The following is a 27,642-nucleotide window of genomic DNA, read 5'->3' as shown; positions in this document are numbered from 1 at the left end:
GTTTTCTATGTGTATTACTGTAATTTTATATTTATACTGAATAGGTCTAGTAAATGTGTGCATTCACCAGTCACTGTGAGTGAACAAATGCTGGGGCGTGGCTTAGTGCATGTCCGAACATGGGCTGGCTTGCATTAAAACTGGTGCAGAAAGTCACACCAAGTGACAACAAAAGCAATTAACACACGAGATGCGATCTGATTACGTGCTGATCACTTGCAGAACATTGTTTACAAGCGGTGATGCGGCTGTAAATATGTAGACTATAATTGTATATATGAACTATTTACTGATGTCAGTGAAATTACTATAGTGTTTTTCCCAACATATGGCCTAGTCGCCAAAATTTGTTTAAAGTAACAGTGAATTAATAACAAACATAACCTGTTAATTGAATTATGAGCAAGTCTTAGTTAAAAGCATTTTTAAATTAACAGGGTGCTAATTTTCACATAATTACATACAGACTGGAAATATTGTCCGTTAAATCTGAAGTCCTTTAAATGGAGGTTCCCAAAATTGAGGTTTACTGAAGCAGTAAAAGATTGGAACAAACTGGAATCGAGTGTGACTGTCCCAAAGGCAACAGGGAGATTGAGACCGAGCTTGCGGGGCCATTTCACTGTGGAGGGGTAAAAATCCTGTGCGTGGAAGCTGATCTGTTATGAGATATTTAAATCTTACGTATCTATTTCTTGTTTGTTCTCCTGTGGGCTCAAAAAGGTTTTTACTAGTGTAAGATCAAAGCCCACCCAGCCTTACTAAGTAGAACCAAGAGGGAAAGATCACCAGAGCAAGTAGCATAGCGCCCTCTGCCGTCCAGTGAGGCAGTGGCGCCTCCGCAGAAGAAGGGGTTGGAGCCGGCAAGTCGCTGCCAGCCAGGATCAGGATCCACGCCTTTGGGAGTTTTATTACAGCGGCTCCTGAACAAATTGGCTCCATGACTCAGGGAGCATCACCAAAGGGTGGGATCAAGTCCCCTCCCACCCCCGAAGTAGATGCTACCCCCCACTTTCCATCCCACACTCTGTGCATCCAGCAAAGATTCTCCAGGTGCAAAAGGGAGTAAGGAAAAGCTGGAAAACAAGCAAATCAGCTTGGAATGTGGCAGGGGCGATGCCCTCATCTGGCAGGAAGGGCAATTACCAGGAGGAGACAGAGTGGCTCTTCCCGAGTCACCCACCTCTTTTTATCCCCCAAAATCCATGATGCTCACCTAGTTGCTCCTCAGTACAGTAATTGCCATAACTTACATTTGTAAAGTGCTTTAGGGATTGCAAAAGTGTTTTGTTTGTTTGTTTTTTCCATCCGATTCCTACCACAGCCTTGTGAGTTAAGGCAAGTATTTTATAAAGAGATAACTGACCTTCGGAAAATTTCAATGACCTGCCCAAAGTCAGACAGGTAGGTGAGAGGTAGCCTGGAATATTGGCAAGCCCTTCAAATTACCCATAAAAATAAAGTCCCCCACCATTAGAAACCTGCTTCATACTACAAACTAAGAAAGCATCATCAACCTCCTCTTTCTCTTGCACTCACTTGACCTCATTTGGGCCTAACCCCCTGCCTTCCCACTCTTCTCCCCAGTACCACCAAAGGGTTACCACAGCTTCCTCTGCCCCTCCAATGAGAATCCTTACATTCACAGTCTTGATCCCAGGCATGAGGCCCCTTTGCTAGGCCCTGGGCTGAGAATCCCACAGAATCAGAGTTTGGGATTCTGCCTCAGGAGAGGCGTTAAGTGTCCCTACTCCTAAGGTACATTATTATAGTGCCCAGCTGGCCCAGCTGTAGGGAGAAACTGGATGTGGTGGAGCTGAGTCGGCTACTACCCCATTAGTAGAGGCTGTCAGTACCAACATTCGAATAGGACATCAAGCAATGTGTGGGGATACTGCACAGCAGGCGCCCAGTGGTCCTTAGGGAAATCAGACCCATGCGTGGCCTGGAAGATGAAAAGAGATAAATGGAAAACAGCCTCGAATCCCCAAATAACTGCCTCCACTCCCTGAACCTCTTTTTTGCTACAGGTCATATGGGGAAGGGGTCTGATTGTTCCCCTTTATCCAGATGAGAAGAGGCTACGGAAGAACAAAGTCTAAATAGAAAGCATAAATCCTACACCAGCCTCCACCTGACTGCTCCCTCCCAAGGCCTGTTTCTCCTAAGTAGTCCTGGGGTTCTCTAACTTGAAGCCAGGATCTCAAAGAGCCTGAGGAAAATAGTATTCATAGTTTCCCAGTGAGGAGAGGTTTCTGAAAGTTGGCTGGAAGGAAGGGAAGAGGGCCTGAGGGACCCTTGAGGGGAGGGGGGCAGGAGCTAATAAGATCTGAGGAAAAGAACAGGTGCTGCTTAGATGGCCTCTCATGCCCTCCCAGGTTCTATAAAGAATAACCCTCACCCCCTAGTACTCTTCTCCTTCCTCTACCAGAGGTACAGCTTTGGTCTCAAGATTTTTTATCACAGTCCACACTCTGGACCAGCTCTCCAAATGCCCTCACTAGCTTTATGCACTGCAGCCTGAGTCACCCTGGGGCTCTCCATGGCCTGTTTTTCTTTCAGCCTGGCCACTCGGCCCTGCCTAGCTTCCTTCCTCCTGGGTTCAGGGCTTCCTGTGATTCTGACCTCTTTCTGATCTGCCACAAGCCCATAAACAGGAATCATTGTCCCTCATCTGGAAATGTGAAGTAAAAAGATACATATTCACTTATGATGCAGGGTCCATAGCACATGCTAAGTAAATCTTTATGGAATGAGATGAGGCTGCCCTGGTGAAAGGAAAATTCCTAAACTAGGTTCTCACCCATCTAGCCCCTCACAGCATGGCAGGGTGATGACAGGGCTTCTCTTACATGTAGAGCTCTCCAGAGTCTCCCAGAGCCTTGCTCAAGTGTCTACATTGTTCAAGACTAAGAGAGTGCTTTCTCACATGCACTGCTTATCTGAATGCCTTTGGGGCTAATGCAGTCAATGCAATTGTAACCAATTGAGCTTGTTCCATTTTGAGAAGAGATGGAATGTAAAAACCAACTATAGGTTGAGTCTTCTTAGTGATGCAACACTTCCTTTCCCAAGGCCTTTCTTTTAACTTTTCCTGTAGGTTATAATCCCTAAGCTATCAGTCATGTCTGCTGACCTTCTCTGGCTCTTCTAAAAGATCCTTCCACCTCACTCTTGGTAATGCTGGTGAACAGGAATAAGTGCATTCCTCTCTGGAGACTATTAGAGTATGTCCCATCACTTTCCCCTACACTATGGCCTAACTCTCCCCTCTGCCAAGGTAACTCGGGGGCCCCTTGCCAGATGAAATGCCAAGGAAATAGAAGGAATCATGCAGGTACTCCATGACAGACTTCAGCAGCCACTCTCTCCCACCTGAGAACTCATCTCTGCTTCTTATTAGGGACTCGGGGTCATGAATTCCTGCATGGAGGGAAGGGACCCAGGGAACACAGCTCATGCTTGCCAGTTGCTACCACAGGGGAGTTTGTGGCCAAGGTGGTACAATTTACCAATGTCTATCCCAGGGAAGGGAAGAGATGACTTTGTAACTCTAGACAGAAAATAAAAACCAGAGTCAAGGGAAAGAAATTAAATGTGTGAAATCTTGTTCTAGAGTCATCCTGGAGAATGGTTGGATAAGTTCCAGAAATTCCCTCCAGGCCTGTTCTAGCCTCGGTGAACAATGGACAGTCACCTCCAGGTCTTGTTCTGGCTCTGCCTGGAACATCTGTCCCCTCTTGGTCTTCTAGGGAATTTATTATTTATCCTTACAGATTCCATTTGTTGACATTTCCTGGAGGAAAGCTTCCCCATCCCCTGCCACACACTCCCTAGACCTGCAGTTAACCCCCCATCTTCCCTTCCCTTCTCGTTGTTTGTATTATTATTATCTAATTATAGGTGCGTTTTCCCCCAGCTGACTGTCGGTTTCTGAGGGGCACAATCTATAATATCAGTCTCTAGAGTGCTATCTGTCATATGGAAGGGACTCTCTAAATGTTTCTAGAATAACCCCCCGCCCCCCCCCCACACACACACACACACACACAAAGGGATCACTGGATCAAAAGACACAAACATCTTTTTGGCATATAAACTGCCCTCCAAAAGTTTGCATCTATGTACAATGCAATCTGCTATGCATAGAGTATAGGTCTCACTGCTATTTTATTAAGAGAAACTGTATACTAATTTTTAACATGTATTTCTTTACTAGTAAGGTTAAATAATTTCGCACAGTTCGTTTCACTAATTATAATCCTGTTGAGGGAAAGCCCCAATCTAAATTCAGGATTGATTCTGAAGAGCTGACACATAGCCTTATTCAAATTCATAAGAGCTTTAATAAGAGAAACTTACATACACAGGCAAAGCAGCTGCTTGCTGCCAGTGGTGGCCGGCAGGGAATAAATCCACACACTCCCCGAACAGGGTCTCTTTTTTATAGGAGGTTAATAGTAAAACTATATGGTGATAGTCACGGAGATCACTAGAGAGAACAATCATTTCTAAGTTAACAGATAACATCAAGCACTTATCACACTCTACATTCATTAACCTCCTTCCTGGACCTGAGGTTTATCTTCGGGTGGCATTCTGGCTTTCTGGGTCTTCAGCCCAACCTGAGGCTACAGACAGTTAAACAGTCACAGAAAGTTAAACAGTGAGTCAAACATTTCCCAAACACCTTTACCGCTGGAGACATAGTGCATCTCTGAGCTCCCCTAAAAATCATCTATCATGAATTGTATCTTTATATGCCAATAATCATTTTCTGACAGCTTTCCAAGGCTACGGCCAAATTTCTTTCTCCCCCCAGATAGGAGCCACAAATTTCTTTCTTCCCGAAGCAAGTAGTTAAATGGAGGACTTTCCCCCTAAATTCTGTAGATCCATACCAATGTAGCCCAGTTTACAACCTAACATTGCTACAAGGCCTAAGGCAGTTAAGATTCTCCACATTACAGGTGCTATTTTCTTGACAGGAGATACAGAATAAGAAATTTCAGACAGTTTTCAGCAGATACCTAAAATTTATGCAAGTCTATAAAAATTATCTCTTATCTCTTGAAATTTGCCAAGTCTGTTTTCTAGAACTTCTCCCCGTAAACCTCTGGATAGAGAGGGAAAGCAGGAGTGGGAGGCAAGTGGTCTTGACAAAGCATAGCTCAAGGACACGTCCACACTGAGAACTTGTTAGCCAGCTTTGCAGTCAGTTGGTTAAGTTGCTCTGATATAAGTTTGAAAGACAAAGTATTTTCCTCTAAGAAGGATGGCCTGCGATTCTATTCTATCCCTATACCTCCCTGGTCTGGGCCTCCCCGTTTCCTCTGGTGGACAGTTATGTAAAGAACGTGTATTATTTTACCACAGTGACAATGACTTTCCACCGTACATCTATATAACATTTGGGAAAATGTATAGATACTATCTCATGCCACACAATTTGGTTTGGCACGGTTTCATCCACCACTCAGGCTTCGAAGGCTACTGCAGTTAATTTTAAAGTTCACATGTACCGTCTATCAATCCCCATTTAGAACAGAGCTATTTATCCCTTGCACTCTGAAGAAACAGTGTTCTTACAATCTGAACTCTGGACCCAGCCTTCATGGTTTAAGTAGAAATTACCCTCCTTCCATCCATACAAAGGCCAATTTAAGATTTTATCTGTGTTTTGTTTGGAGAACATTTCTAAATGTTGGTCTCTTCATGGTCAACAATTCTAAACTTTTCCTGCCTTGAATGTTTTTCCCCACTATCTGTACTCTAATGAACCTCTTCTTAAAATTCACCAACTACATGGTGAGCCATATCTCTTTCAGACATTCGTCCCATTCACACAGAATATATTTCATCAGATACTTCTCAGGAATCTACTATGACTACCTGACTTTGTCTAAGTGCTAAAGATACGGCCAGAACTGCCCTCAGACCCAGGAAGAGGGGCCCCTTCCCTAGGCCTCACATTTAAGAAAGCCCCAAAGTAACGAACATAAATATATAAAATAATAAATATACTAAAGAATACAGAGAGCCTGGCCGTTGTGACTCATTGGTTGAGCGTCGACCTATGAACAAAATGTCAAGGTTCGATTCCTGATCAGAGTACATGCCCGGATTGCAGCCTCGATCCCCAGTGTGGGGCATGCAGGAGGCAGCTGATCAATGATTCTCTCTGATCATTGATGTTCCTATCTCTCTCCCCCTCTCCCTACCTCTCTGAAATAAATAAAAATATATTTTAAAAAGAATACAGAGATCCCTCTGTCACTTAGGATCCAGTGTAGCCCATAATCCTCACCTCAGCTTTCATGACGGACATGGCTCTAATTCAAGGGTAATTCAAGGGAAACATATCTCTTGCCCAGATCCTTAAAAGGAAACTACATCTAGGTGACAAGACTGCTTGTAGATAGTGCCACTGCCAGGATAGCAGACAGACACTGCTTCCAGATATTGGATCTGGCAGCAGAAACATACTGATAAAAGAGAACACTAACTTATCAAATTCTTTCTTTCAGATTGCATGACTGCAATGTATTTTATATTATCATGGTGCCAAGCATCTATTTTCTTATTTCCCTTCACGTTCCAATGCACAGTTCCAAAGGTACTCACAAATTAGCACAATATTCCCAAAGTTGTACATGGCAGCTGATGAACATTTTGCAATATTCAACAATTTCTTTACTCTTAAATTTGTATATATGTAGGTTTGGATAACATGTATGAAACTTTTTTTTTACAATAACATTATTTTAATGAAGATTTAAAAAATCAAAGAAACAGTATAAAGAAAACAAAAGTGAAAAAAAACAAATTTACATAGCTAACCATCTCCCCATAGTGTGAGAACACACAGGTGATGTCCCCTTGGGTCAGTTCAAAAGGAAGACCTCCAAGGGAGGTCCAGGGACTGTCTTTGTACAGGGAGTGCCAGGACACCTCATGGGCCATACCGAGTTGGACCTCACATGCATTCAGCTCATTGATCAGCTTCACTTTAGTTAAAGGGTTCATCTCTGCGGGTTGGGATTTCTTCAGCAAATCCTCCTCTTCTGGAGCTGCACCTTTCTCTCTGCCTCTGTCTGTCTTGCCACACAGAAATTTTGTCTTTATTATGAACACTAGAGGCCCGGTGCACAAAATTCATGCACTGGGGTGGGGGGAAGTCCCTCAGCCCAGCCTGCACCCTCTCCAATCTGGGACCCCTCGGGCCTAAACTGGCAGTCAGACATCCCTCTCACAATCGGGGACTGCTGGCTCCTAACCGCTCACCTGCCTGCCTGATTGCCCCTAACCACTTCTGACTGCCAGCCTGATCATCCCCTAACTGCCCCCCTGCTGGCCTAATTAACACCTAACTGCTCCCCTGCCAGCCCAATCGCCCCCAACTGCCTTCCCCTGCCAGCTTGATCTCGCCCCCAACTGCCCTCCCCTGCTGGCCTGATCTCGTCCCCAACGGCCCTCCCCTGCTGGCCTGATCTCATCCCCAACTGCTCTCCCCTACCAGCCTGATCACCCCCAACTTCCCTCCCCTGAAGGCCTGATCTCGCCCCCAACTGCCCTTCCCTGCTGGCCTGATTGCCCCTAACTGTCTCTGCCTGCCTGATCACCCCCAACTGCCCTCCCCTGAAGGCCTGATCTCGCCCCCAACTACCCTCCTCTGCCGGCCAATTTGGTTCTGATTGGTCGGTTTCTATGCCAGTCAGCATCAAAAGCTCCGCCTCCTAGGCAGCCATTGGCTCCTCACACTTCACCCAGATTTGGTTCTGATTGGTCGGTTTCTATGCCAGTCAGTGTCTCTGGGCCTATCAATGGGGCCTGATCAGAAAGGTGGGGCTGATCAGCAGCCCCAGTGGAGGCCTGGAGAGAAATCAAGGTGTGGCTGCTGGCCAGGCCAGGAAAGAGAGAGGCAAGTGCTAATCAACAGCTGCCACAGAGGCTATGGATCAGACCCTGTTTCTCTCTTCAGGCCTCTCTCCGGGCCTGATTCGCAGCCACCTCAGCAGTTAGTGCTGGGTCACCAGGGCAACCCAGCACTGACTGCAGGACTGACTTCCAGTTGGCCGAGCCTCTGGTCATTGTGGATATGATGGGCCCAGGGTTTTTATATATTAGGATGGTGGAAGGCCAGAGAAGGATTTTGTGTTTTAGAAAGATCTCTCTGGATGCATTGTGGAGAATGTTCTAGAGCAATGGTTGGCAAACTCATTAGTCAACAGAGTCAAATATCAACAGTACAACGATTGAAATTTCTTTTGAGAGCCGAAAACCAACTTCTGCGCATGAGCCACAAAGTTTCAATCGCACTGTACATGCATGCCTGCACATGGTATTTTGTGGAAGAGCCACACTCAAGGGGCCAAAGAGCCACATGTGGCTCACGAGCCGCAGTTTGCTGACCACTGGTCTAGAGTGTGGGACTCTGAAGGCAGTAAAGGTGAGTAGCAGAGGAATAGGTGAGAAATAAGGACTTAAACTAGGGTCATAGCAGAGTAGATACTGAGGCAGGCAGGAATCAAGAGAGGTCTACTTCTGTAGGCTTTTGGCTAGAGTGCTTGCAGGTGCTTTCTCATATTTTAACAGGGGATATAGAAAAACAGGCAAGGCAAGGAACTGAAAAGTTGTAGGCCTATTTATATTCTAAATGACACTTGCACATTCTGAAGTATATAATCATATTAATGTTGTAAAAAAGCAAATAAATTCTATGATATATCTGTATATGTTTCTATGATATATCTGTATATGTAAGCCTACCATCTCCATCCAAGTACTGAGTTACAGAGTAACAAACCCAAGCTCCAAAAGGCAGACCACCAACACTGAAAGTTCTTCCTGGCTGGTGTGGCTCAGCTGATTGAGCACAGTCCCATGAACCCAGAGGCTGCTGGTTCGATTCCCATTCAGGGCACATGCACAGGTTTCAGGCTTGATCCCCAGTAATGGACGTGGAGGAGGCAGATGAGTGATGGTTCTCTCTCATCTATGTGTGAAATTTGTTATCCTATATAATAAAGAGGTAATATGCAAATTGACCCTCACACCCTCGCACAAGATGGCCGCCCCCAGGTGGTCAAAGATGGCCAGCAGGGGAGGATAGTTGTGGGAGATCAGGCCAGCAGAGGAGGGCAGTTGGGGGGGACCAGGCCTGCAGGGGAGGGCAGTTAGAGGTGACCAGGCCTGCAGGGGAGGGCAGTGGGGGCGACCAAGCCAGCAGGGGAGGGCAGTTGGGGGACCGGGCCAGCAGGGGAGGGCATTTGGGGGTTATCGGGCCAGCAGGGCAGGGCAGTTGGGGGCAATCGGGTTGGCAGGGGAGCAGTTAGGCATCGATCAGCCTGGCAGGGGAGTGGTTAGGGGGTGACCAGGCTGGCAGGCAGGCAAGCGGTTGGGAGCCAGCAGTCCCAGATTGTGAGAGGGCCAGATTGTGAGAGGGATCCCAGATTGGAGAGCGTGCAGGCTGGGCTGAGGGACAACAGTACACGAATTTCATGCACCGGGCCTCTAGTTCTTTATAATACTCTATGCATCTAGATATTGCTTTAAGAAGTGGTAAAATCGGCCCAGCCAGCATGGCTCAGTGGTTGAGTATCAACCTATGAACCAGAGGACATGGTTTAATCCCCGATCAGGGCACACGCCCAGGTTGTGAGCTCCATACCCAGTGTGGGGCATGCAGAAGGCAGCCAATCAATGATTCTCTCTATATATCTCTCTTCCTCTCCCTTCCTCTTTGAAATCAATAATATATATTTTTTAAAGAAGTGGTAAAATTGCAACATAAGTTATAGCATTTTATATGATAAAATTAAAATGATACATAATATTTACTGTAATCATTTTAACTTAATATATGCAACCCAATTACAATGTTAGAACATGCTATGTAAAACTCACAATTCATTTCCAAATCTAAGTATTACTTTAAGAATTGTATTGACAATACAGTTGCTATGTCCTTAACAGCAATATATCTGCAAATTAAAATTAATTTTTTAGAAAACCTATCTAATAACCATAATAATTCAAGAAATATTGGCTAATTTGATACTCATTGCTATCAGAAAAACATATAAATTATGTGAAAATACAGACTGTAACAATACAGTTTTGTTGAAATTAATGCTCCCCCCCCCTAAATTTTTTTCAGCCATGCCTTTAAAAGGACAATCTGTCTGCCTTCCTTCTTTCAAACAAAGAACATCCAGCATGCCATCAATTCTCCGCTGCTTTCAACTTAAGTGATCTTGCCAGGACATTCAGAAGGATGAATTGGAAGGGGCACGACTATATGGACATTAGAGAGCTATTTCTGGCACAGAGGATTGTAAGACTGTAGAAAGGAGACTTGAAGAGAAGTACATTAGACTCCAGGGCTCTGCATGTGTTTCTGGGTCACTGATGAAATCAGCAATTGAGGTAAATGAGCAGAGGTCGGGAGAATTCAAGCAGAGTGACTCATGTGTTTTGCCTCCTCCCAACCCAGGAGCACTTAGATTCCCCTTTAGCCACCTCTACCTTCAGCCAGCAGTGCTTTCTTTCCTCCCCATGACCATTTCCCGTTCCCAAGATCCTTACCAACCAGGACAGGAACCATTCTTAGTTTAAACAATACTATATCAAGAGCTGGAATAAAGCTAGAGAATGGCTCCATAACGGGAACATCAGGATCAGGAAGAGGAACAATCTTGACTATTTTCAAAAGATATAAAATCCCAACATGGAGCCAGAGAGGGTTATAAGGGAACAGAAGATGAATGTGATTTTTAAATGAGACTGAAACAAGGAAGAATGGAATAAGAACAGGCATGAGAACCATGGGACAGAAGAGAGAGATGAATTAGCTGGGGCAGAGTGACTAGAAGCCAGGAGTGACGTAGGAATGGAACTGGGACTGGAGAAAGTTAGGAAGAATCATGCCAACCCAGGGGCCACTGCATCTCCATGAACTCACCTGGAATGTCCAGGACCAACAAAGTAGAGAGGTCAATCAAGCACAGCAAACCTCTCTCTCTTGTTCCCACAGAGAGCAACTCTCCCTCTTCCTAACTCTTGGGCTTCTTATGCCAGGACATCTATATGCAAGAGACACACATCATCACCCATTTCACACACCACCCCCATAACAGGTACAGGCACTCACATATGTACACAGAAATCAGATATTTTTCCCTCTTATGAAGATTACCATGCTAACATAACAGTGTTATCTGTACAAGTAAATGTGCTGAGAAAACCAGGCTTCCCTTCCATAATGCACAGCAGCAACCATTGCTCTTTGCCTTTTCCCTCATGTTTTGCCAGTTTAGAAATCAGGGCTTTTACTAATATTCCTTCTATTCTCATACTATGCTCATATTTTCTTTTTGACACCAAGCTTTGCCTTCATGAGAAAGAATAGCAGGAGACATGGGAGAAGTCAATGATGATTCATCTTGAAGAAAAATATCCTTGTAGCAAAAGTAGAGGTTCCCTGGATGGTATGCATTACCAATCAGCCTTCTAAGTGACACAGAGAAAATTTCAGTATTACAGAGGGCAAAGCATTTTTCTTGATAGTTTCTTGGGGGAAAGAATGACCCCCATATAAATCATTCAAGAATTCTCTGGCCCTAGCTGGTTTGGCTCAGTGGATAGAGCGTCGGCCTGCAGACTGAAAGGTCCTGAGTTCGATTCCGGTCAAGGGCACATACCAGGGTTGCAGGCTCGATCCCCAGTAGGGGGCGTGTGGGAGGCAGCCAATCAACGATTCTCTCATCGTTTTTTTAAATATTTGTATTGATTTCAGAGAGGAAGGTAGAGAGAGAGAGTGAGAGATAGAAACACCAATGAGAGAGAATCATTGATCAGCTGCCTCCTGCACGCCTCCCACTGGGGATCGAGCCCGCAACCTGGGCATGTGTCCTGACCGGGAATCGAACCAGTAACCTCCTGGTTCATAGGCCAACGCTCAACCACTGAGCCACGCCAGCCAGGCAGATTCTCTCATCATTGATGTTTCCATCTCTCTCTCCCTCTCCCTTCCTCTCTGAAATCAATAAAAATATATTTTTAAAAAAGAATTCTCTGAGCAAACCTTAGTGTTCCAAACATTCCTCTATGAGTATCATCTACCTGGAGGAAGAACTCTAGGCAATGTGCAGTCTCTGCTGTACCAAGGAGAGGGGCCTTGTGGTCTGGTAAGGACCTCTGAGAGTCTAATTTAGTCAATATATTAAATAATACTTTTTCTTATTAGAGAAGTAACACATGTTCATTATGAAAATGTTAGGAAATGCACACACACAAAAAATTGTAATCTCAGCAACCAAAGATAAAGTCTCTTGATATTTACAAATGTCCTATGAGTACTTTTTCTGGTTATATTGCTTGACAATATAAAGGGAATGTTTTCCCATTCCCATAAACTTTCTCTCAGAATGTAATATAATGGCAACACAGTTTTTCATCCTAGAGATGCGCCATCACTTATTTAACCTTTCTCTTATTACTGAGTATTTTAGAGTGTTTCTTTTCCCTATAACAGACTGAGAGCTGATAACCGCGTTTGGAATTTTTTCCTCAGTGTGGTGGTCTTTTCTGATGAACTGTTAGAAATGCATGTGATAACCATGATGGGGACTTGTTCTCATTAAAATTCTTGTTTGTTGTTTCTGATGCCCTCCACCCTCCAAGGATGGCCAGGGCACAAGGTGGCCAAGCTCTCAGGCTGGTTGCCACCAGCCAAGCAGCCTATGTTTACCTTCAGTGGGCAATTTAATAAAAATTATTGTTGTTTCAATTCAGAATGTTACCAACATATAGCAAAACAAAGATGCATGCTCCTCTAACCAAAGACCCTTATTTATCAACCCACTGAAGGATATCTGGGCCAGCCTACTGGCTCTTGGTATTTTACAGATAAAAAACTGAAAGTGCAGGATGAAGCAATAACAACCCCAGATTTATGATGTGCTTGCTTGACTTTCCCTACTTAAAACTTTATTTTCCTAAAACTTTTCTCCAAGTAAGCATAACACAAAATGTATATACTGTTCCAGAAGTTTTCTTTGTCTATTTTATTAAAATAGTTTATTTTCATACCCTGTCAGATTTCAGAGAGGACAGTCTAGCTGACTCAGTAAGTGGGGCCCTCCAGCACAAAGAGGTTGTTGCAGGCCCCATTGGAAGGGAAGAGTGGAGCTGACTGATATAGACAGGAATACCCAACCTCTGGTTCCTGATTAGTTCCGTCTCATGCAAAGGAGGACTCCAAATAAATCCTCACAGTTTGATTGGTCCAAAAGGCACTGTCCTGATTGGTCAGAATTGAGCCACTTTCATTAGTTGGTGAAGAAGCTGATACTGATATAGCTGTGCAGGTCCAATTGGCTGGGGAAAGCCTCAGTCCTATTGGTTGAAATAGGAGTCCAGGAACTCCTTTTATTTTTATCTTTATTGTTGAAAGTTTTACAGATATCTCCTGTTTCGTTGTTGCTGTTGTTGTTGTTGTTGTTTTCCCCATTGACTCCCTCCTCCCCACACCAGCCCCTCCCAAGCCTTCACCACCCTATTTTCTGTGTCCATGGGCTATGCATGTATGCATATAAGTTCCCAGTTAATAAATTCCCTCTGAATATATGTAATATTTTAAACAAAAAAAAATATTTAAAAAAAAAGTTCCCTCTGAAATTCATGTCTGTTCCATGGTTCTGTATCTCTGAATCTATTTTGTTCATCAGTTTATTCTGTCAGGAGCTCCCTTTTCAGGGCGGGCTCAGAGGGCAAGAACACAGTGCAGGCAGACAGCTCAGTGCAGCTTCTCCCTGAAGTGCAGTTTGCAGGAGAGGCTCCTGAATAGTATGGGCTGCTAGGCTCTTTTTTTAAAATTTGAGCCCAGTTAGGCACTGGGAGCCCTTCCTAATATACCTCCTTTCTCAGGGTCCACAGAGCAAGGCAATACTTTTACCCATCCAGTCACCAGATTAAGATATACCATAGTTGCTGGCATGGCTCAGTGGTTGAGCATTGACCTATGGACTAGGAGGTCAGGGTTGGATTCCCCCTCAGGGTATGTCTGGGTTACAGGTGCAATCCCCAGTCGGGGGCATGCAGAAGGCAATGGATCAATGATTGTTTCCCAACATTGATGTTTCTCTCTCTCTCTCTCTCTCTCTCTCTCTCTCTCTCTCTCTCTCTCTCTCTCTCTCTCTCTCCCTCCCTCCCTCTCCCTCTCCCTCTCCCTCTCCCTCTCCCTCCCTCTCTGAGATCAATAAAAATATATTTTTTAAAAAGATATACCACAGTTGACTGTTTGCTACACGCTAATTTAACAGTTCAGAACATTTATCATATTGTTCTTAGCTAATTTGCTAACTTGCATTCAAATACCAACAAGGTGGTGGGACATCTGTTTGGAAGTGAAGCTCAGACTTCGACTGCCTAGGTTTAAATGTAGTTGTCACCTAACAGGCTAAGTGATCACAGGTGTGGAACTTAACCTCCTGAAGCCTCAACTTTCCTCAGCTACCAATGGGGTTAAAAACAGAATCCCATACACATAGGATTGTGGGGACTGAATGTGGTAATATTACGTAAAAGTGCTTGCCACTGTATCTGGCATATAATGATCTCTGTGTTAGCTATTTACCTAAGGGGGGGCTGGTTTAATATGAAGAGAAACTAACGTAAACACACACACACACACACAAACACAAATTTATTAACTATTCATTGTTGTTCTCTTTAGTCGCCTAAATCTGGCTTCTATCTCATCTTACCGATACTCATTCTCCCGGGGGTGTGGAGGGTAAGAGAGCCATGACTTCAGAGTTCTCCCCCCTGGATTTCGAAACCCAGAGACCAGTCCCAACCCAGACCACGCCGCTTCACGCTGGTTACCTAGAAACCGAGGTCCAAGTCCCACCCACCTACCGACTGGCTTATTGGCTATTAGCAACCACTCGCGCTCCTCATTGGCTGATACCTCCCGTGCCGGCTTTCCGCTGGGAAGTTCGCGGCGGCCAGACTCAAGGTCACAGGCAACTACATTTCCGTTTCCGGGTCGCATCCGGAGTCATGGCGACCGCGAGAGGCCCGAGTTGTCTGTTGTCCCTGGGCAGGTGGCGCCGCGGCGTTGGAGTGGCTCCCCAGTCCCGGGTGAGTGCCCACTGTCCCTGCGCTCGGAGAGGCTCTGGATCTGGGCAACAGCTCGGCCCCGAGCGGCAGCGCCCTCGGCGGCCCCTCCCTGAGCGAGCGCCCGCGGCCTTCCCCGCTGCCCCGCGAGCTGCTTCTCTTTCCCGGCCTGCAGGCTCTCGCCGCCCTTGTGCCCGGCGTATCCCAGGTGGATAACGAGTCCGGTTTTCTGGGGAAGAGGCCCCATCGCCGGCACCCCGGCATCCTGAAGCTGCCGTGCGTGCGGCTGCCTCGAGCACTGGCCGACGCCGCGCAGTTCATGCTGCTCAGTGAGTGGCGGTGGGAGAGGGGAGCCCGAGAAGAAACGGAGACCGTGCCTTCTCACATCTGATGCCGCTTCTCCTCTCTGGACCGCAGAGAATTCAGTGCCCAATGTGGAGAAGCAGGTGCAAGCATTGACCAATTATCTCTGGAGCCGGCATTTACCTGTAGAGCCAGAGGAGTTGCAAAGACGGGCAGCACGTCTTGAGAAAAAATTCCTGGAAAACTCTGGTAGGCTTTAAGGATAATTAAAGAGTAGTTCAAATCGAAATAGTGAGAAATGGAAGACCAAGAAATAATTTTAGTCTCTCAAATAGGTATTGCAGTTTGTTGTTTGACTTTCTGGACAGAACAGTTATTACAATGATGCCTTACTAAGAGAAGATAGATTATTTCAGAAATTGACCTTGGGACTTTGGTGAAGGTCAACGAGTGCTTTGTGTTTTTTTTCCTCCAAATCCACTGGATTAGGACTGTCTACGTTGTTATTCTGAAATAAAAACCCCTGTATGACTCCTTATCTAGTGCTGAAATCTTCAGGGATAGAAGAATACATATAATGCATTGTCATTTTCATGATTGTGAGCTCCTTCATATTATAGACCTGTCTTTTATACATCTTATATTCCCTGTACTTCCCACAGTACCTGGCTCATGATAGGCACTCAGTAAATAAAATAGTACTGAACTGAACACAGTTATGAGACTTAAGATTTCCAAGTCCCATTCCTCCCTGTAGGAACAGTGGAGACGTCACAATCTTAAGTTTGGGGGATGTGAGGAAATCCACAAAATATTGTCCTTATCCGATAACTTTTTTTTTTTTTTATCCTCACCAGAAGATATGTCTTACTGATTTCAGAGAGAGAAGGAGGGAGAGGAAAACATCAGTCGATTCCCTCCCATACACACCTGACTGGGGATTGTACCCACAACCTTTTTGGTGTACAGGACAGTACTCCAACCAACTGAGCCACCCATCCAGGGCTCCTTTACACATCTTTACCACATTTCCCTTCCATATAGAACCAAACCTGTGGGATGGGATGGATCAAATGAAATAAACTGCTATTAGAGACAAATACTATCTGATACACTGATGCTATAGTTATTCTTACCTGAAATTTTTCTCTAGGTTTGGCTTCTCTTTTAAGCTTTAAGGCTTTTCCCCAGGTGGGAGTTGGGGATGGCTGGGCAGGCGGTATGTTCAGATACTAGATTTGAGCCCTATTCTTCCTTGTTCTCACCCCAGACTCATTTCAGACAGAGGAGAAACTTCGTGGAGCAGTGCTGCATGCCCTACGTAAAACTACCTACCATTGGCAAGAACTGAGGTAAGGGGGACTGGAGGGGCTGCAGAAGGAAGAGAAGTTTGATTTTTGAAGGAGAGTTGGACAAGCACAATTACATAGTTTTATGTTTCAAAAAGCAGTCTGGTTCGTCAGGCTCCCCAGGACTCTTCTGTATTGCAAAGTGAAATTGCTGACCTGGAAGAGCCTGTTCCAAAAATTTCATTTCCTAAAAATCTAGAGGTACCTGTGGGATAGAGGTTATTTCCCAGTGGAAGTGACTATGATTTTTTCTGGCAGCTACAATGAGGGACTGAGCTTGGTGTATATGGCCGCAAGACTAGATGGTGGCTTTGCAGCAGTCTCCAGGGCATTCCATGAGGTGAAGATCCCGCAACTTCCAACCTGAACCCTTTTACCATCAGTTCCCTGATTCATAAAGTAGTCTTCTGGGATAGGATTCTTGGGAGATTTCATGTGCATTTTTTAAGAGGCTCTCCTTATACTCTGAAAGGATTTTGGGACCCAGAAAGGTTTAGATTCACTGTTTTAGGGGCTTCCTTTATGTAAAGTATTTATATTAAATCTCAAAATACAGTCACCCTCTCATACCCTCTGTCTTGGTCTCCTAATTCATTTTTTGCCAAGGCCCTAAATATGCGTCCACTTACCGTACTGTGGGGTGTTGTATATTTCTTTAGATTCAGACTCAACTTCCAGAGTTCCAACCAAAAACCCTGATGGACTTTGGGTCAGGTACTGGTTCTGTTACTTGGTGAGTATCTTTCTCTGTCTCTATCCATTCTAGCTCTAGAGAGCCAGGCTTACACAAAACCAATATCAAGAGACTGGGAAAATAGAAAAGTTGGGAGTTCAAATGTTTCTTCCCCCAGAATGGGCAAGGCATGAGAAGGTATATGGATTAGAGCCAGAACTTAAATGTTAAGTGACAAAAGACCCACATTTACAAAGATAAAAGAAAGGAATTTAGTGTAGGGCATAAGTTTTACATATCAAAATTAGTTTGCCTACAGTAGTTTTCCTGAGTCTGCGTTTGTTTGTTTTTTTAAGGAGCTGTAAATAAGAAAATAACATTGTTAGTTTTTCCAACATTTTAACATAGCATTCTGTTTCCCCAGGGGTGGGGTTCAGGATAGAGGGTTCCCTTGTAGGAATGATTCTTTGTCATGAGAACTGGTGATTTATATTTTGTCATCTTAGGGCCGCTCATAGTATTTGGGGTCAGAGCCTACGTGAATATATGTGTGTGGACAGTTCATCTGCCATGTTGGATTTGGCAGAAAAGTTACTGAAAGGTGAGGACAAGCTATCAGGAAGGGCTTTTCCAAAGTTGAAGCAGTTAAGAAAACAAAGGCATACTGGAAAGAGTGTTTTATTTGGGAGTAAGGGAGAGAGCTAAAAGTTAAAGATGAGTCTGGTATCCTTCCAATTTTATGGTCAAGTGGCGGGGGGTAGGGAGGAGGCTTTGTTGGACTGTGAATGGGTTGGGAAAGATTAACAGGACAGGTGTCCCAATATTCTCCCTGTCCTTTTTAATATTCGCTTACCCTATGCATCTCACCTAGCATTTTCTTTATTCTCAGGGCCATGTTTCTTACCAGGATATCACTTTAATTTATACTTATACACTGGCGATGTTCAGCCTTTTTCATCTCATGGCACACATAAGCTAGTTATTAGAATTCAGCAGCACACACAAAATATATTTTTTGCTCATCTGACAAAAAAATAGGTATTGTTTTGATGCATTCACACTGGACGGCTATTGTTTTGGCTGTCATTTTTTTATTTGACAATCTAAGGTAAAAGAGGTCAGTGCCCCTGACTAAATAGCCAGGTATTGCATGTTTTAAACATTCTTGCGGCACACCAGTTGAAAATCAATGCTATACTAACTCATAGTTGCCACACTTCTGTCTTTACAGGTGGTTCAGAAAATGGGAAGCTGTATATTCCAGGTGTCTTTTTCAGACAGTTTCTACCTGTATCACCTAAGGCAAGTGGCTATATGTAGAGTATGCTAAATGTGGAATTTGGCAGATGGAAAACTGTGGCCTCAGCATTGAATGTTAGAAGATAAGACAGCAGAAGAAATTTAGAGAGAGAGGACTTGATTGTGCTCTAGGAAGGGGGAGATAGCGGGTCTGTCACGTTCTTTGTTTTGGTCCTCAGGTACAGTTCAATGTGGTGGTATCAGCCTTTTCCCTTAGTGAACTGCCCAGCAAGGCTGACCGCACGGAGGTAGTCCAAACCTTGTGGCGCAAGACAAGTGATTTTCTGGTGAGTAAAAATCCACTTTTCCCTTCAAGTTTTAAAGCAGCTTCATGGGTTTCATTCCTTTCCTTCTCGACATTGGAGCTTGTCTTCATTCTTGACCATTTTTTCTCCTGCATAGATCCCTTTGTCCCTCTTGTAGGGTCACCATCCCTAACTTACATATAATGCCATTTCTTTAGGACTGCTATTCCATCTGTGAATGCTCTTACAGAGCTACTGACATTTGTGTTCTCATATAATTCAGGGCTTCTGCTCATTTTCCTCTTTGTGAACAGATATTGGTGGAGAATGGAACAAAAGCTGGGCACTGCCTTCTCATGGAAGCCAGGGACCTGGTCCTTAAGGTAAGGTTCTTTCTCCTTCTCTTCCCCCAACCCCTACCTATCTGTCACCAATTACCAGTACTTCCTTGAAAATGGAAAAGACTGTCGTACAAAGGTAAGTGACTCTCAGGAGAGTAGGCATGTAAAGTCATTATCCTGTAGGGTGGTGGCTGGCAAAGTAGGGCCTGTGGGTCAAATCCTGCCTGTCAGGATTTGTATGAGCCAGGCTTATTTGAGTGTCTGTTGTGTATGGCTGCTTTCACATTGCAAATGGCAGAGATGAATAGTTGGGACAGAAACAGATTTTGCCTACCCTCTGGGCCTTTAAAAAAGTTTGCTGACCCATGACCTAGGACATGGCTGAGCCAAAAACCTTATCTCTAGGACTTTATGAGCCAGTGTAAAATCATGAATTTAATTGTCCTGGAATGGGATTTTTTTGAGAGTGGAGGTTGCTGACAAGGAGAGTACCTTTCTATGTGCCAAGTTCCTGCCTTTCTCCTGCTGCAAAGAGAAAGTTCTTTGTTTAGAGTATTAGAGAAGTAGCCAGCTTAACTCAAAGAACATAGTTAGTAATTACCAGAATCGGATGTTAAAAGAGTCCTCGATTGAGTGCAGAGATTGACTTATGAGAATAGACCCTGCAGGCCCAGCTTAATTTTGTTATTTCCTTTGATTTCAGGGAAAGGAGAAGTCACCTCTGGACCCTCGGCCTGGTTTTGTCTTTGCCCCAGTGAGTATTGCTTCTACCTTTCTCAGCATGCAAAGAGCTGAGCTCAGCTGTGTCCAGGACAAGTGAGAGGGCAAAGCTAAGCCACCCTCCACTGCTTTGTGCCCCGATCCGATTTCTTCTCAGTGGATCCCCTGCTCTCCCTACCCCCTGCTGCTGTGCTCCCTTACCCCTGGGCCCTTCCTGACCCCAGCACCCTTCGTTTGCCAGTATTATGATCTGTGGTTCTTTCGTCTTACCTCATATTTTTCATGTGTGTTTACAGTGTCCCCATGAACTTCCTTGTCCCCAGTTGACAGCCTCTAAGCCCCTGGCCTGTAGCTTTTCCCAGGCTTACCATCCCATCCCCTTCAGCTGGGTATGTACCCTGGGAATATTGCAGCAGGGAGGAGGTAGCTTGGGAAAGCAGGATGAAAAAGAATCAGGTGGGAGGAGTTGGAAAATTCCGAGAGCATTTGTAGGGCCTGAATGTGCATGACCTAGAATATGAAAAGGGTTGCAGGAATGGGGGTCAACATTTTCCCCATATCTTTTCCCCTAAAACAGTCTCTCTATCCTTACCTTAGAGCAAGAAGCCAAAGGAGGAAAAGTTCTCGATGGTAATCCTTGCCCGGGGGTCTCCAGAGGAAGCTAATCGCTGGCCGCGGATCACTCAGCCTGTCCTTAAACGGCCCCGCCATGTGCACTGTCACCTGTGCTGTCCAGATGGGCGTATGCAGCATGCTGTGCTCACAGCCCGCCGCCATGGCAGGTACGGAGGCTGTGACCACAGTTAGTGGGAGGTGGCAGGAACCTACCCCCCACATTGACCTCTCTTTTTCACAGGGATTTGTATCGCTGTGCCCGTGTCAGCTCCTGGGGAGATCTTTTACCTGTGACCACGTCGTCTGAGCTTCTTCCGTCCCCTGTTGAAGATCCCCCTGAGAGTTGACAAGGATGTGTAACGAGTTTTCTTGTATCGTGCCTGCCAAGGCTAAAGCTACCTGGTATCCAGGCTGGGAGTGCTGGTACCCCTATATATATGCATTTGTTTGAACTTTTAATAATTAAAGGTTTTCAAAGAATATGTGAGTCTTGTGATTCTTAAAAGGTATAAATGTTAGTCATCACGGCCTATCCTGTAACGAAGTGAGTCCTCAGAGATTCAATGCCTGTCTTCCCACAGAAACCTCAAGCTCAGCCCCTCCTGTAAGAATACTGCTGCTTCTCCCAGAGACCAGGACTTCCCAGGGAAGTAATGGGGGAGTGGGGAAAGCCTCCCCACGCGCATTGAGAACTGGCTCAGCAGGTCTCAGGGTAGTTAGACGGGCCACCTGGACAGGTGACCAGCAGCTGCCTGGCCTCTTTTTCTCCCTCCTTCCTTTCCTTTTATTTCTCAGGGTTCATCAGCTCCCCAGAGTTTGCCTCATGAGTGTCCTTCAAGAATTGATCCCTTCAGGATCAAATCATCCATCTCAACCCTGGCATATCCACACAGGGTCCTTCATTTACTTGGTTCATTTCTGTGTTCCCCTAGGCCAGTGGTCGGCAAACTCATTAGTCAACAGAGCCAAATATCAACAGTACAACGATTGAAATTTCTTTTGAGAGCTAAATGTTTTAAACTTAAACTTCTTCTAACGCCACTTCTTCAAAATAGACTCGCCCAGGCCGTGGTATTTTGTGGAAGAGCCGCATGTGGCTCGCGAGCCGCCATTTGCCGACCACTGCCCTAGGCCTTGCTATTTCAGAGCTAGAGCAACTTTCTGTGTATTCAAACTCTCAGGCCCTCTCCCGCCATGTATATCAGGAAGTAGGCACAGTCAGAAGTGGTAACAGTTTCAATGTTGTAATATTAGAAATCTCAACGCCCACCAGACATTTCCATACCTGGAGCTATTTTTCTGGGGTTACAGGAAAGGGGAGTCCCCTCATCCACTAGTTCCCAGAGTGACAGCAGCACTACTCCTTAGCCCCACCTCCTTCTTAACCCCAGGTGGCCCCAAATCCCCTCTGAAAGGGTAAGGTTCAGGTATCAGCATAGCAGCCTATAAGACTTGCATTGGGGTGGGGAGGGTATGGAAGGCTTAGATCAAATGTCCTGAGTGAGCCAGGACCAGATTGTCCCCAACACAAAATAGCTGGGAAGTAGCTACCATAGACTGTGCCATTTTGGATTAGACGAGCCCCAGGCATGAACTAAGTCCACAGTCCTTGGATTAGTCATGGAACTGAAGAGAAGACAGCACAGGGCTGTGCCTGGCAGGGAGTCTGGAGTTTCTGGTTTTGGTGTGAGCCAGGGGAGGGGCCTCCATGTAGGGGGAGGGCGGGAATCTAGGGCTGGGCCCCAGTCAGCTATGCAAGGCTGTGCAAACAGGCAGCACAAAGAGGATCCAGCAGCTTCCTGAAACTCAGGAGTGGACACTACAGCTTTGACCACCTAAGGCACCACTCCTGCTCCAAAGCTTGTAACTCCATTTGTCATTCTGAGGTCTCTGCTTATCCTGTACCCCAAGGATGGAACCAGTGCTAGGAGTAAAAATTGGCTGCCTATTTGCCCTGCTGGTTCTCACGCTGGTCTGTGGCCTTATTCCCATCTGCTTCAAATGGTTCCAGATGGAGGCAGCCAGAGGTATAGCCCTTCTGTATCTTTACCCCCATGATCTAAGTCTGACTTCAACCCTGTCACCCTACCCTGACACCTTGCTCTGATTCTCTTGCCATCCCCAAGCTTGGATGTTGAGTGCTCCTTGTTGCTCGTTAGTCACCTTTGTCCATCTCCTCATTGCCAACTGGTTGTAACTCCTGCTTTTCATTAGGTCGTCACCGCCAGGTCCTCAGCCTCCTGGGCTGCATTTCTGCCGGTATTTTCCTGGGAGCAGGATTCATGCACATGACTGCTGAAGCCCTGGAGGGAATTGAGTCGGAGATCCAGAAGATCGTGATGCAGGTGAGCAGCTGAGGTGTAGGGCTGAGAAGCCAGATGATGAGCAGAACCAAGGGGAGACAGGAGGGAAGTGATAGAGCCAAGGACAGGGGTGGAACGATAGAGACAATGTCAGCTCTTGTGTTGTGTGGAATGATGACAACAGGTCAGATTAGACTGTAAGGAAAGCAGTGGAGCTGAAGGGACAGGACAGGAAGCTGAGCTGCTCCACCCCCCATCTAATTTCTGCTTTTTTCTCCCTAGAACAGGACAGAGAGTGGGGGAAATTCTTCTGGAGATGCCAATTCAGCTTATGTAAGTATCTCCCACACCCAACCTGGAGGGTGAGGAGAACCAGAGACGCCTCATACCCAGGTCCTTTTGAGGAGTACCAGGAATCCCTCTGCTCCTCAGCTCAGACACTGTAGGGAGAGGAGGAGCCAACCCCATCCTTTGGGGTTTATGGAACCCCAGACAAAGCTCTGGTTTTACTTTTTCCTTCTTTCCCTAGACCCTTAGACATGCTCCTCATTGTTTCCCCACATTTCAACCCTCCTGACCCTGCAACCTTGGCCCCTCTGGTATTCTTATTGCATGTCCATATCTTCTCCAGGCTTCATTCGCCTACCCTTTTTAATGTTTTAGTCCCACATTACCCATTCTCTCCAGTCTCCCATCCCACCTCCATACCTCCATCCACTGCATTTCCTTTCCCGTCCCACAGCCCCTCTCTCTGTTCCCAGACGGACTATCCCTATGGAGAGCTCATCATCTCCCTGGGCTTCTTCTCCGTCTTCTTTTTGGAGTCGCTGGCATTGCAGTGCTGTCCTGGAGCCCATGGAGGATCAAAAGTGCAGGAGGAGGAAGTGGGTGGGGCTCATGTCCTTGGACTCCACAGCCATGGACCTCTACCCTCACCCTCGCCCTCACAGAGTCCCTTTCGAGCCCTCATCCTTTTGCTCTCTCTCTCCTTCCACTCCGTGTTTGAAGGTCTGGCTGTGGGGCTGCAGACAACAGTAGTAGCCACCGTGCAGCTCTGTCTTGCCGTCCTGGCTCACAAGGGGCTCATAGTGTTTGGTGTAGGACTGCGGCTGGTGCAGGTCGGCACTGCGTCACGATGGGCGGTGTTCTGCATACTGTCATTTGCTCTCATGTCCCCCTTGGGTGTAGCCCTGGGGCTGGCTGTTGCTGGAGGGGACTCAGAAGGGGGGCGAGGCTTAGCCCAGGCTGTGTTAGAGGGTGTGGCAGCTGGCACCTTCTTGTATGTCACCTTCCTAGAAATTCTGCCCAGGGAGCTAGCTGGTCCTGAGGCCCCTCTGGTCAAGTGGGGCTGTGTAGCCGCTGGCTTTGCCTTCATGGCCTTAATTGCCTTGTGGGCCTGAGAGATTCCTGACTTTTCTGATGGACCCATCTAGAATAATGTCCCTACCTCCAGGAGACACCTCCCAAAAGGCTTTGGTCCTCAGACATTTCTCCACTGAGACTAAGTGGCATTCACTAGGCATCATCCCCATGAACTGGATCCCAGCCTCTCCTACGTGAGATCCCATTGCTCATCCAGGACTGAGAAAGGGACGTTTATTTTAGGTTGAGTGCCTTTACTTTGGAGAATTGATATAAAGACCATCACTGCAGATTTGACTCTTGTTCCATTTTTGCTACTGTGTGTAATAAATGTCCATTTTACCCTCCTCATTCAAGCATGCTATTCTTCCTTTCTCCGGGTTACCTAACTGCAGCCTAGTGGAGCAGGAAGTGGGGAGGGGGAGTGTTGGATGCAGTCTTTTCTTCTGGAATCAGAGCCCCTAGCCATTGTGTCACATGCAGCCATGTCCCCCAGACATGGGCACATTGCTGAAATTCCAACAGCTGGTTCCCACCTTACCCACCGGTGTTGAGATCCTGAGCCAGAGTTCCTAGCATGTAGAGGAGAAGAGGTCTAAAAACAGAAACGGTGGGGATCTAGATTTTTTTCTACACTAACCATACCTACCCCACTCCCAGTACTTATTATCAGCCGCCCACATGTCCATCAAACTCTCCACGGAGCCTACTTCCACCTGGTTTCTATTTTTCACACTGATTCCTGTGTGGCTTCAGGGACGTGATTGCTCTTTGAGCCTCTGTCTCCTTCCAGCTGCCTTGTGCTGCAGGATTAAGAAGCAGTGTGTTTGGAAAGAGAGAAAGGCGCCAGATAAATTCCAAGGGTGATTACTTGGCTCTGCCGAGACATGGTGACTTTCCTTCCGCCTGCCCTACCTGCCACTATGCCTCTGGTCCCTCCCCAATAGACCATTTGCCTTTCAGGTGAGTAACCCCTACAATGTGCTGCTTCTCTTAAAAACTGCACAAATAAAAAAATTGGTTATCTGGAATTGAGGAGGAGCAGGACGGCCCTGACCCACGAGATGGAGGAAGGTCTCAGACTTGGTGGAGAGACAGGGAAAGAGGAGGTGTGGCCTGTGAGCTCAGGCACCCTCACCAATTGCCCCTTCAAATACTTTCAGTGGAGAAGCTCAAGTGTCCTTAACATGAGCAAGGTCTCCTGAGTTCCATTCTCATCTCATTTCATTTCTGTCTTCTGTCCTTCAATTCCCCTCCCCACAAATTAAGAATAGAAACCTCCTCACCAGCCCAGCTCACGCACCCAGGGATCAGTGAGAAGCCAAGCTAAAGGCAAAACCAAATAAAAATGACGAGGAAATAATTTCCCTGACGCCCATCCCAATCTGCTTCCCTTCAGTGCTAAATGCTCTCACACGTAACACAGTCAGATCAGGGTCTAGTATGTTGTCATGATGATAGAGTTTCCACATTGAGCATCTGCTATGTGCCAGGAACTCTACTGTTTGCTTCTACATATATTATCTCACCTTCCTAACCCTGCCAGGTAGATATTATCCCCATAGTAAGTCCTGGGAAGCACACTCCGCAGTTAAATAACTTGATCACCTAACTAACTAGGCTTCAAACCCATGTTTTTGTGATGCTAAGAAAACCTCAATGTACAGATTCTCTTCTTACCTTCCCTTCCTCATCTTTACCTTACCTGTTCCTCCTGTCTTATGTGTTAGGGTCTCAGGAGAAAGCAGAGAGCACATTGGATAATTGAGGCAAGTTTAATAAACAGAGTGTGTAGAAGGTGTGGCCAAGATTAGGACAGAGCAACAAGTGATGGTGGACCACCGTGGGGCTGAGTAATAGCAATGCTGTTACCGAGGCGGAAAAGAAGGAGCAGTTACCAGAAACTCAAGAGCCATCCATTAAGAGCTGTGGCCCTTGGTAGAAGAATACAGCAGCCTGCAGGGGCTCCATAAGAGGAAGCAGAGGAATACCTCCACTCTCCTACTCTTGATCTACTGTCCTGTCTTTTACTGGCCCCGCCTAAGCCAAAGCCAAAGGATAAAAACATCTGTTGGGGCATTGCTGATAGATCAGCCTGAGGAAGCACGGGTCAGAAAGAAACCTGGAGGGGCCAGTAGAAAATATCCAGCATCAGTTCTCTGCTGCTTTCAATTTAAGTGATCTTGCCAGGACATTCAGAAGGATGAATTGGAAGGGGCACGATTATATGGACATTAGAGAGCTATTTCTGGTACAGAGGACTGTAAGACTATAGAAAGGAGACTTGAAGAGAAGTACATTAGACTCCAGGGCTCTGCATGTGTTTCTGGGTCACTGATGAAATCAGCAATTGAGGTAAATGAGCAGAGGTCAGGAGAATTCAAGCAGAGTGACTCATGTGTTTTGCCTCCTCCCAATCCAGGAGCACTTAGATTCCCCTTTAGCCACCTCTACCTTCAGCCAGCAGTGCTTTCTTTCCTCCCCATGACCATTTCCCGTTCCCAAGATCCTTACGAACCAGGACAGACTACAGAATGGCTCCATAAAGGGAACATCAGGATCAGGAAGAGAAACAATCTTGACTATTTTCAGAAGATCCCCAGCAAGAAGCCAGAGAGGGCTGTAAGGGAGCAGAAGATGAATGTGATTTTTAAATGAGACCGAAACAAGGAAATATGGAATAAGAACAGGCATGAGAACCACAGGAGAGGAGGGAGAGCTGAGTTCACTAGGGCATGGTGACTGGAAGCCAGAATCAGGAGTGATCCTTGATTCAGCCTTGAGAGACCGTGTGTTTCCAAAATGGCGGCAGCAGGCAAGACGCTGTGGATACCCCGAGTGGCACCAACAGCGGCGCAGGCAAGAAGCACTTTGAAGTGAAAAAGTGGAATGCAGTAGCCCTCTGGGCCTGGGATATTGTGGTTGATAACTGTGCCATCTGCAGGAACCACATTATGGATCTTTGCATAGAGTGTCAGGCTAACCAGGCACCTGCCACTTCTGAAGAATGCACCATTGTGTGGAGAGTAATCATGCTTTTCACTTCTACTGCATCTCTCGCTGGCTCAAAACACGGCAGGTGTGTCTGCTGGACAACAGAGAGTGGGAATTCCAAAAGTATGGGCACTAGAAAAAGAATATTCTCCATTAAGCTCAACTGTTTTGTTATTCATTTAATGACTTGCCTTCCTGTTACTTAATTGTAAGTTAGATAGAACTGGGTCTTTTCTGCTTTGTCTTTTCAGTTCGCTATTCCTGCAATCCTATTGTGTTCTGTGTCAAAATCCAGTTGGATTCTATAAAAAAAAA

General features: G+C 45.9%; 2 protein-coding genes and 1 pseudogene across 3 annotated transcripts; all 3 read left to right on the top strand.

The window, feature by feature from the left end:
- Positions 1–15,024: 15,024 nt before the first annotated feature.
- METTL17 (methyltransferase like 17) lies at positions 15,025–21,163 on the top strand. Its single transcript, XM_079769261.1, has 14 exons — positions 15,025–15,147; positions 15,299–15,452; positions 15,541–15,675; positions 16,697–16,778; positions 17,034–17,115; positions 17,435–17,508; positions 17,955–18,049; positions 18,680–18,750; positions 18,927–19,034; positions 19,307–19,375; positions 20,037–20,087; positions 20,350–20,442; positions 20,651–20,835; positions 20,910–21,163. The coding sequence occupies exons 1-14, from the start codon at positions 15,067–15,069 to the stop codon at positions 21,013–21,015; spliced, it is 1,386 nt and encodes a 461-aa protein (XP_079625387.1). The 5' UTR covers positions 15,025–15,066; the 3' UTR covers positions 21,016–21,163.
- Positions 21,164–22,414: 1,251 nt separating this feature from the next.
- Positions 22,415–24,948, top strand: SLC39A2 (solute carrier family 39 member 2). The gene is made up of 4 exons (XM_079769497.1): positions 22,415–22,695; positions 22,883–23,013; positions 23,254–23,304; positions 23,733–24,948. Exons 1-4 carry the CDS (start codon positions 22,581–22,583, stop codon positions 24,369–24,371), a joined length of 936 nt encoding a protein of 311 aa, XP_079625623.1. The 5' UTR covers positions 22,415–22,580; the 3' UTR covers positions 24,372–24,948.
- Positions 24,949–25,397: 449 nt separating this feature from the next.
- On the top strand, positions 25,398–27,627 carry LOC307097666 (E3 ubiquitin-protein ligase RBX1-like; annotated as a pseudogene). Its single transcript has 2 exons — positions 25,398–25,451; positions 27,120–27,627. The product of its transcript is annotated as an E3 ubiquitin-protein ligase RBX1-like (transcript).
- The last annotated feature ends 15 nt before the right edge of the window (positions 27,628–27,642 follow it).

The sequence above is a fragment of the Cnephaeus nilssonii genome (assembly GCF_951640355.1).
Source record: "Cnephaeus nilssonii genome assembly, chromosome: 4".
NCBI classification, from domain to species: Eukaryota; Metazoa; Chordata; class Mammalia; order Chiroptera; family Vespertilionidae; genus Cnephaeus; species Cnephaeus nilssonii.
This window is presented reverse-complemented; position numbering and strand designations above follow the sequence as displayed.